The sequence below is a fragment of the Argiope bruennichi genome, chromosome 4 (genome assembly GCF_947563725.1).
Source record: "Argiope bruennichi chromosome 4, qqArgBrue1.1, whole genome shotgun sequence".
Classification (NCBI taxonomy): Eukaryota; Metazoa; Arthropoda; class Arachnida; order Araneae; family Araneidae; genus Argiope; species Argiope bruennichi.
In genome coordinates this window covers 8,728,668-8,739,550 of record NC_079154.1, presented here as the reverse complement: position 1 = coordinate 8,739,550, position 10,883 = coordinate 8,728,668, and the positions used below count along the sequence as shown (strand labels likewise).

The following is a 10,883-nucleotide window of genomic DNA, read 5'->3' as shown; positions in this document are numbered from 1 at the left end:
TTTGTTATGTAAAAATTAAAGACAAATTTTAAAATGCCCTATTAATTATCTCGAAAGGATTTAGGTTCCTAGCTTTGTGTTGTTTGTTTTACCTTCTGTAACCGCACAGAATTTTTATTCAATCTGTTTGCATGTAATTAATGTGATTCAAGTTATTAATTTTACTGCGTAGAAAAATTGATTAAACTTTGCTTGCCTTAAGAAACAAAAGAAATATCACGATAAACTAACTTTCATTTTCAGTTGATTTTTTTTATTCATTTGTTGTTTTAAAGAGATTTGCAATTACTTTTATAAGAAAATAGTCATTAAAAGTTTCTAAAATTGTAAAATGAACATTAATTTTATGTTGGTTAACAAGAAAGTAAAGGTAAAAAAAAAACTTCATTTTTCAGTTTCAAGAAATATGTGATTTGTTTCTTTTAAAACTAAAATATATATACAAATAAATTGTAAAAACTGAAATAATAACTCATATACAATGGTGGCCAAAATTGTGGACACTTTTGGAAATTTTTATGTTTTCTAACTTTGTGTGCTTATAGAAATTGTAACATTTCACAAAATGTAAACTCTTACATATCATTTTAAAAGAGATTTTAATGCTGATTTTAATACCAAAAGCAAAATTCAAATATTTGCAAAACAAAAAAAGTTCAGTGGCAATAATTTTCGACATACATTAGATGCTGATGACTGCAGTGAATTATCAGTATTTAGTAGAGTAGCTTCAATTTGATATTTCATTGAGTTGACTAGAGTTTTAAGCTCTTCCTTTGTTATTATAGGATGCCAGGAAACAATTATAGCCTCAATTAATCCTCTTTTATTTGACGAACGCTTCATATGTACAAGAGATTTCAAATGGTGCCATAAGATCTCAATAATTTTGAGGTCAGGGCTGTTTCCTGCCCATGATAACAATTCAATGCACTTTGTACTGAAGCACTCTTTCGATATTTTTTCTGTGTGGCAAGGGGCTGAATCCTGATGAAAAATAAATGATGCGTTGTTGGGAAATAGATCACTGATGGGAGGTGTAAATTTTGACTCTAGAATAGTATCAATATATTTTCTTGCATTTAATGTCCCATCGATAACATGAAGGAAACCGATATCATCTACTGACATGCATGACCAAACCATAACACTAACTGAATTCTTCATAGTTGCCTGAATGCAGCCAGGATGTAGCTCTTCGCCTATTCTATGTCTTATCTATTTTCAACATCATTACCGAATAATAACAAGTTTGTTTCATCACTCCGAATAACTTGCAATTTCAGATCATCTGCCGAATTAATATGTTCCTTTGATCACTTAATAATGTTATGCATTTCCTTAATTTTCGATCTATAACTACCTTCCATCAGAGGAGAGAGCAGCAGTGTTTAAAACTGAACATTCTTTTCAGTAGAAAACATTCTTCATTGCTTAGTTCTGAAGTTAAATTTTAATAATTTTTACCACAATGTTTCAAAAATTTTACTAAAAGTATGTTTTAAATTGAGATCTATTCAACACATAAAAACAAGTCGGATTTTAATATCTTGATGGTCAAAGATCCAGGATGAAATATTAATAGCTTCAATGAAAATAATTTGTTTCACTTCAACAATCAGTTATATTCTTTAAAATATGTTTAAAACATTATTAAAGATTAATTAAGACGTAGAAATAATCATGCCATAAAAAAACTCTTAGATTAATATATATATATATATATATATATATATTCCGAAGAGCCATTACATTATGACCACCTTCCATCTATAACAATGGGCTCACCCAGTAGCAAAACCACTGCGCGTGCACGGCTGATATTGAAGTATATAAAGCGACTATGCATTGTCTTTCCAAACATAGCGCGATTAGTGAAAGAATGGGAAAAGCAGCTGATTTATCAATCTTCGATGAAAGCCAAATCATTATGGTTCGGCGACTGGGAACATCAAAATCAGAAACGTTGCGTTTAGTGGGCTATTCACGTGCAGTTGTTGTGAGCACATATCGAAAATGGTGTATGGATGGTGAAACGACAAGTCGCCGGCCAGCTGTGTGTCTTCCACGGCGCATTGATTTCAAAGGAGAGCGGAGATTGCTACGCATTGCTCACCGTGGCCGAAGAACTACAACAGCTGAAATCACCACCAGCTGCAACAGTGGCAACCCATACGGTGTTTCTCAACGCAGTGTACAGCGTACATTGTTGTGTATAGACCTATGCAGCCAGAGGCCAATGCATGTGTCTGCACTGACGGCTCGTCATCGCCAGCTGCGTATACAATTGGCCAAGAAATATCGGAATTGGACATTAAAAGAAGATGAAGGCAGCAATTATTTTTTAGTGCAATGATGATGCAGATAGAAAAATAGAATTCCTTTGGTGACCAGACTTGCACTGGGTGGTGTATAGTGTCTGCATAGTACGGAGCCAAGAAAAAAAGCGACAGAGTTTAGCTGCTGGCCAAGGAATCACATGATGCGGACAAAACGGTAGAAAATAAACAAAAGTCTTTCATTGGAAAATTATTTAATTAGTGGTAAAGTGTCGTAAATACTTGAAAATATTTTACTCCGCACAACAACGGGTATATCAGCTAAACATACATTAAGCATTATATAGAAAAGGAGGGAGGGGGATTAAGAGAATTTGAGATGAAAACACTGAATATAGAAATCAATAAACACAAATATAGAAACAAAAAAAATTACTATTTTGTCTTCAACTTTTTTATTTCTATTCAACTATTCATTGAGACTGGGACATTTATCTGATTTGAATTTAAAAAATCCGAAGTTCCTGAAATTTAATTAACACAATGACACATAGACAGTCATTAAATTAATCAGTGCTTAGCTTTATCACATTATGCTTTACATTTGGTAAAGCGAAGCATTATTCTTTTATGAACCTTTTAAAATTTACTAGTAGAAAATTCATTAAAATATAAAAAGAGCCAGAATGAAAATCACTGAGTAAAATGTGCCACAGCGATTAGAATAATCTAGACTGAGATGGAATTAAAGTACAGAAATTCGCTAAACTTTATAACATCCTAATGCCTTCAGGAAACTAAGCCATGGCGAAGTTCGGCTGTTAGCGATCTGCCTGGTTCAATTACCGGATTACGAGGCTTTATGTAATTAAGAGGAGGCTTTGCTTTCATCCCGAATCAAAGGATGGACAAAAGCGGAATGGTAGGAATAGTAGAATGAAAGCTTCAAACTGTTTCAAAATAGTCAATATATTTGCTACCATTGTTGATCATTTTCGTTAACTAAATCTAATACTGTGTCTGGTTAATGGTCTGAAGTAATGATATAGCTTGTTCGAGTGACCTTGTACCCTTGATGGTAATTTAATGCACTGTTATAAAAGAACAAAATAAAATCTAATAATTTCTATATGAGATTATTCTGCTTTTAAAATTACATTGACTATTATCACACCGCTATGGATTAACTGTAATTTGGTAATTACTATCTCTAGTTTGGTATTACTATCTCGGTCAGATTAGAAGCAAAATAATTAAATTATCGTTTTGAGTAAAAACGATATAGTATTTCAAGATTATCTTAAATTCATTGTTGTTGCTTAACACTTTCACTGCCACGACTCGCACCCAATATTCGGGTCCTCTATTTAGTTAGATGACCCCTTCTTTTCCATCTCTTGACTGTAGTAGAGAAGGGGTCATCTAATAACATAGATGGTTTGGTACAATTACATATTATCTGTAACGCACTGGCGCGTCATGCGGCAGTCAATGTGTTAAGGCACTTGTCATAGACAAGCCCGCTGACTAAGTCAGATATTTTAAGCCGAGTTTTAGCGTCTCTTGTTTCAGTAGCGCCATCTAAGGTCAAGAGCATGCCCTAGCTACTCATGCGTCACAGTCCTTTTCACGGGGCGGACTTCATTCATACATTTCATACTTCATTTATCCACAGATCATAATTTAGACCTGAATCAGAGAGCGAACCCTCAGATTCAGTACCCCCCCCCAGTGGTATTGCCTCGACTTTAGGACTTTGTGGCATTAAATGAGTGAAAGAGAATACAGGATATTGCCAAAAAATGAGAACTGAATTGGTAGGCTTGTATGTTTTTAGGGAAAAAATATCCTAATACAGGTATTCTGCGCCAAACATTCGTTAATTACAAATGACACAGGAAAATTCAGTTTGAACAACTCAACACATATGCAATAAATAAAATTCTAGGAAGTTCCAATTTTTTTTTCTGTAATGTTCGAATTCTTGCCCGGTATTGTCCAGGAACTACTAATAAATCCATTGTCATTCAAAGAAAAAAAAACCTAATTCAATATTTCTTCTCTTAAGTTTCACTATGAGTTTTTTCTAGTTCCCTTCAGTGCCAGAAGAAGTCATATTTTCCTCAGTACAAACCTCGCATATGAAGGCCAATATCTTCAATAAAATATTTCTTTAAAGCTTCACCTCCAAGAACTGCCAGTATCATTCCCATATTTTGTATCCAAATATTTTATAGCTACATTCGGCTCAGTATATTAAAACTAGCATGTATTTCGTAACGAAAGCGAATCAATCATAGAAAATAAAAATGTTTTAAAAATCACACTTTTATCACTGTATTAAAACAAAGAAATATATTTCAGTCATTTTCTAATTTCTATACATAATCCATTTTTTTAATAATGGAATTCGGAATCAGCATTTTCTCAAAATTCGCTTGCAGATGACGCCACTCGTATGGAATCGAAATTCCATTAAATTAATCGACTCATTGACAATAAATTTATATGAGTATTACAGTCAAAATATGAATAAAAATTAATTTGATATCAGCGCACATGAAATAAATCTTTAAATAAAAATATATATCAAAGAAATCCGGATTTCATTTTACAAGGTGGTTTCAGGGGAAATGTCTTTTTGCCTGTATCACTCCCACACAAATGATGCTAAGTCATAAGACCACGTGTATTGATTGATCTATTCTGAGAATACACAAATCAATTGCAAACGAGAATCGATTGTGATTACTCAAATCAGTTGAATATAGATATTGGCCCGTTAGGCAGCAAAGTAATTCAGACATATGTCTGCTATCGATCCATCTGATAATATATAGAGTGCAAATATGCACATGAATTGTTAGAATCTCATTGAAATCGTTCAATTTATTGCACCGTTTTAGATAAATCATGTAATTCGGCGTTATTGCAGTGTAGAAAGAGCCATGCTGCGATATCATAATAATATACTTGAATGCGTGAATTTATATAAGAATAAATTTAATGTAAAAAAATCATTTCGTAACATTTGCTCTTAGCAAAAATGTATAAAAAATTACTTTTAATTTTTAATCTTTCCAAATAAAAATGTAATTTCTCTACTTTAAGGAACTAATACTGCTTTCCTAATTTAACAATTTTAAGAAATCTGTAATTTCAGATAAATGTATAAGCAATGAATTTTTTTATTAATCATAAAAATGGAATATATTTTTAGCTAAACGTCTGCAAATACTTCTGCTTGAAGTATATGACTTTATTTTCTTAAGTTCCTTTTAAATAAAAAAATGCAACTATAACTGAAATAATAAGATATCAGAGAAATATTATATTTCTATTTTCTAAATATGCTATAAGTTCTAGTCTTAAAAATAAAAAAAAACTAAAATTTATTTTAAATTCCGTTTTTAATTATAAAATATTACATTCTTATAACTACTTTATCTAATTCTGATAACTTTGAAGCACTTTTATAACTATCAAATATATAGAGAGTAAATGTAGTCTGCTTCTTACTTTCAACTTTCCATATTTACAAACAATTTTGCCAAATATTTTTACAAACAATTTTTCACATGTTAACTTTTCATCATTTTAATTTTTAAATCTCCATAAATATTAAAAAAACTCAGTTTATCTTTAAAGGACTTTAGAAAGATAAAACACAAAAGTGATGCGACTAAAACTTTCTTTCAAAACACAGTTCTTCGATTAGGCAAATTATATTTTTTGGTTTAATAATTTAATCCAATAATCAAATGAATGAAATTTAACTTTTGCGATGTTCGAACACTGAACTATTTATTTTAGGCTGAATTCATTTGTTTTCTCTGATTTGTGTGTACTAATTTTAAGTCAAGGCATTTACAGACTGACATAAAGAATGTTTATTTGATAACTAATATTAACTAGTTTCTTCCTTTGTTTAATTATAATGCACTATTTTTACCAGCAGGTTCATATTCATAGATATTTTATCAGCCTAAAACCCTGACCTGAAAATTTCATAAACTTCATGCCAATCCATTCGTTTATAAATAAACTTCATTCAAGAAAAAAATGACTTCTTAGCTTTCTCAATAGAGGAATATTCATATTGAAACAATAACATCAACGAAGACAAGTCCAAAAGCACATTTTTTTTTATCTTGTCTAAACCGATCCTCTCTGCAAAAATGGAATTCCCATGGGAAGAAAGCTGGAAGAAAACCTAATGTTCCCCATGAAACAATAAAATTGTCTGATGGAATGTCTAGCGGCGCGATAACTGCTGAGCACAAACTGCAAGTCCCGCAGTTTAAAAGTTCAGTCCGTTTCTACTTCATAATAAATACATTTTGGGATGGAGAAATCGAAAAAAACATTGAATGCTAAATTTTCTTCTCAAAATATCATGAAAACATAAGAAAAATTCTTTAAAATGTCATCTATTTGTTCAAATTTTTAAGATTTATGTATCTATTTATTATTATTATTTGAAAAAATCATGTCTCTCATGCCAAATTAAAGCAAAATAACATTACTTAGCTTTAATTCCTGGTGTAAATTCGTTGCTTATAATAAAGTTTATCTTCATATTTCTTTCTTTTTTGCACTTACATTTTGTATAATATTTTTATATCTAATTAAAATTCAGATAATTTTTCATCCTTAGAAAGCATTTTTTTATTTACTTACCGTCATTTTCTAGTTTAAAATTCATTATAATAGAAAAAGGTAATAAATGCCTTTCACTGCAAAAGATATTTCAGTTATATAACTGATGTAATATCGTATTAACAAGATAACTAAATTTTTTTCCACCGATATTACAGTGAAAGCAATTTTTCAATAGTATTCATTCTCGAATAAGCATATCAGGAATGATAAATAATAAGTAATTTTTAAATAAACTATTATTTCCTATGCCACTATGATGAATTTATCTTAGATGAGCCATTATTGTTACCTTCGGATATAAGGTTAAGGTTTATCTACGTTCGTGATCATAACCATATCTCCCTTCTCAGAAATTTCCATCCAACCTCTGCAAATTTCTATGCTTTCTACATATTGAGAGTTTATTTGTACATTATTTGTACCAACAAACCAGTAAGAAAAGAGAAGAGAAAAATTCTACTATGACAGTCTTTGTACTACTCTGAGATAACAACTTATATTAATAATGAAGCAAACTAAAATAAATGTGTCTTACTCAAAGCCGTGGTGGCCTGGTGATAAGGTCTCTGAAGAATCGTCATGTACGCGGGTATGGTGCCCTCTACATCCGTAGAGGCCAAGCGCCCTTCCGCTGGTGTCGAAGTTTGGAGATGGGAGTGCTTTCTTAGGTGTCGTCTTCATCATTTAACCGTGGTTCAAGATTACGAGGTCCGTCTTAAAACAGCACTAGTGTTGCTTTAAAACATGACGTTATTATAACCAAACTAAACTAACCTTGTCTTACATAGCAAATATAAAAATCAAGTCAATTGATTAATGCTCTTAAAAAACAGAGAAGTAAAATATTAGTACACTAGATACAAATATTATTTATTGACTCTTAAAAGTTAATTATAAGCATGGAAAAATTGTTTTTAATTCTTAAGGGTAAGTTAAAAGAATAATTTTGCAATTGCAAACGAGAAAGGCGATTCAATATGTAAATTCGCTCAGAAAATGTTTTTTTTTTTTTTTTACAATTTCATAAAAGGTATCTGAAAGATACCAATAATAGAATATCTTTCTGCGAAATAATTTATTTCTTACTCACTAATGTGTGTTAAAAACGCAACTTTCCTCTAATGCGATTCGAATGTATTTCTTCAGGTGAACTGCTGAATGAAATTAATTGTTATTCAGTAAAGAAACTAATTTAAACAACTTTCTTCCTCAGAAAGAAAACGGCGAAATTTCCCTCAGCTTGAAAACTAGAAAATGAACTGCAGAACTAAATTTCTAATTGAGTTCGTGGGTTCATTAGTGTAAAATTCTAAATTGCTTTCAATTTGTTTACAGCCACTTGCACGCAGAACCTGCTCATGCGGAAGACGCCTGCAGTAATTATATCTTTAAATGTTAGGAAAGAAGAATTTAAAGTATGTTAATTGATTCACCGTTTAATCATTGTCGCTTAAATCTTATATGTAGATTGTTGCTTGCATGTCATTTGAGTTTCAGAAAGTTTGTCTGATTAATATAGCATAAAAGATTTCAGTGCTTAAAAAACTTTTTTTAAAAAAATGTATAATATTTGAATTCATTTTTATGTCGAATGCCCAAAATAGTATTGTCATGCACAAACAATAATTTAGCATCGCATTTTTCATTCAGTTTCGGTTTGTTTCTTCAACTCTAGGTAACACCGGGCGTCATTGACTTTAAGTAACGTAGCATACGCTCGTTCTACAATGCACTGCGATGGCGAAGCCCCAACAAAAGGCCCAGTGTGTTGTTACCCGGCTTATCGAAATTGTATAGGTTACTATTGTACAGCGGAACTTTCGGTGCGAGTATGGTGGTAATGCGCCTACGGACAAAACCATTCGTCAATGGCTACGTGTGTTTAAAGAAACCGGGAGTGTGCTAAAAAGAAAGTCGTTTGGTAGGCCAAGAGTGTCTGAAGAGAATGTCAATAAAATCCATATTTCCTGTCAACGAAGTCCGAAAAAATCGCTGAGACAGCGCAGTCTTCAGTTGGGCATACCAAATCAACTGTTCATAAGGTGATCCACAAAAGACTCAACTTGTACGCCAAATCAACTGTTCATAAAGTGATCCACAAAAGACTCAACTTGTACGCCAAATCAACTGTTCATAAAGTGATCCACAAAAGACTCAACTTGTACGCCAAATCAACTGTTCATAAAGTGATCCACAAAAGACTCAACTTGTACGCCAAATCAACTGTTCATAAAGTGATCCACAAAAGACTCAACTTGTACACCAAATCAACTGTTCATAAAGTGATCCACAAAAGACTCAACTTGTACACCAAATCAACTGTCAATGGCTACGTGCGTTTAAAGAAACCGAGAGTGTGCTAAAAAGAAAGTCGTTTGGTAGGACAAGAGTGTCTGAAGAGAATGTCAATAAAATCCGTATTTCCTGTCAACGAAGTCCGAAAAAATCGCTGAGACAGTGCATTCTTCAGTTGGGCATACCAAATCAACTGTTCATAAGGTGATCCACAAAAGACTCAACTTTTACACCAAATCAACTGTTCATAAAGTGATCCACAAAAGACTCAACTTTTACACCAAATCAACTGTCCATAAAGTGATCCACAAAAGACTCAACTTGTACACCAAATCAACTATTCATAAAGTGATCCACAAAAGACTCAACTTGTACACCAAATCAACTGTTCATAAAGTGATCCACAAAAGACTCAACTTGTACACCAAATCAACTGTTCATAAAGTGATCCACAAAAGACTCAACTTGTACACCAAATCAAACCAACAGACAAAAACAAGAGACTAGAATTTGCTATTACTACGCTGGCCATGATAATACTAATAACGAATTTTTAAAAAATGTGAGTTTTACTGATGAGGCTTAAAACTTTATTTACTTTCATGTAAGCGGTGCTGTGAATCGACACAATTGTAGAATTTGGAGTTCATAGCTGCCTTGTGAGTTCGTGGAACTTTAATGCGACTCAATGAAAGTGAATGTTTCGTGCGGCCTTATGCATAACCAAGTTACAGGTCCCTTCTTTTTTGTAGGCAATTCCATAAATGGTGATGTCTACTGTGAAATGTTAGAGGAGTATGTTTTCCCTCAGTTGGCTGATATCAAGGAGGAGAAGAGTCCTGTCTCAGCAAAGTTGGAGCACCACCTCACTTCAGTTTTCGTGTGCAGGAAGCATTGGATACTCGATTCGGCAACAAATGGATTGGAAGGACAGAGCCTATTTCTGGGTTTCTAGGAAACTCGGATCTGACTCCATTAGACTTTTTTCCTTTAGATACATGTCAAGAATCTTGTTTACACTGAGAAAATTCAGGATATCAGGTAAAAGATATTCACTTGTGTGGCAAACATCACTCCAAACATACTGACCAGGATATGGGAATAGGTTGAATACCGTTTGGATGTGTGTCGTACCACAAATGAGGGACCATATTGAAAACTACTAAATAGTAAAAAATCTTGATAAATTACCCTTTAAGTACATATACATAATATTAACCTAATTTTATGATTGATTTTTTTAAAAAACTGCATCAAAACCCAGGAGTTTTTTTAGGAAACCCGATATGTACCCAGAGTTATTAATTTGCATATAAAGATATGTCAATAGAGTAGGATTTTATAAATGTTAAATCAAACAAAAATACAAAACTTTAGAATCTGGATATTAAAATGTCGAGCAAACATTTGTATTATTAAATATATTTTATTCCTCTATTTTATTAGTATTTCCAAATGTACATATTATCGTTTAAATTTGTAAAAGTCCAATGGAATTTTTCGTTTAATATTTTTGTCATAGTCAAACTAGTTGTTTCAATTTTAATGTAGATTTTCAAATATATCCTTTTTTTATAATAAGCATTTATGTCGTCCTCTGCCAGAAGGCTTTCATTGCTGATGGAATCCAGTGTCATATTATACTCG

General features: G+C 32.2%; 1 protein-coding gene across 1 annotated transcript; it reads left to right on the top strand.

Annotated features, from left to right (window-relative positions):
- Positions 1-1,882: 1,882 nt before the first annotated feature.
- On the top strand, positions 1,883-2,356 carry LOC129965687 (uncharacterized). The gene has a single exon (XM_056079792.1). It carries the CDS (start codon positions 1,883-1,885, stop codon positions 2,354-2,356), a length of 474 nt encoding a protein of 157 aa, XP_055935767.1.
- Positions 2,357-10,883: the final 8,527 nt, after the last annotated feature.

Coding starts and splice junctions, on each gene's coding strand:
- LOC129965687 (XM_056079792.1), top strand. CDS start 1,883: ATGGGAAAAGCAGCTGATTTATCAATCTTCGATGAAAGCCAAATCATT.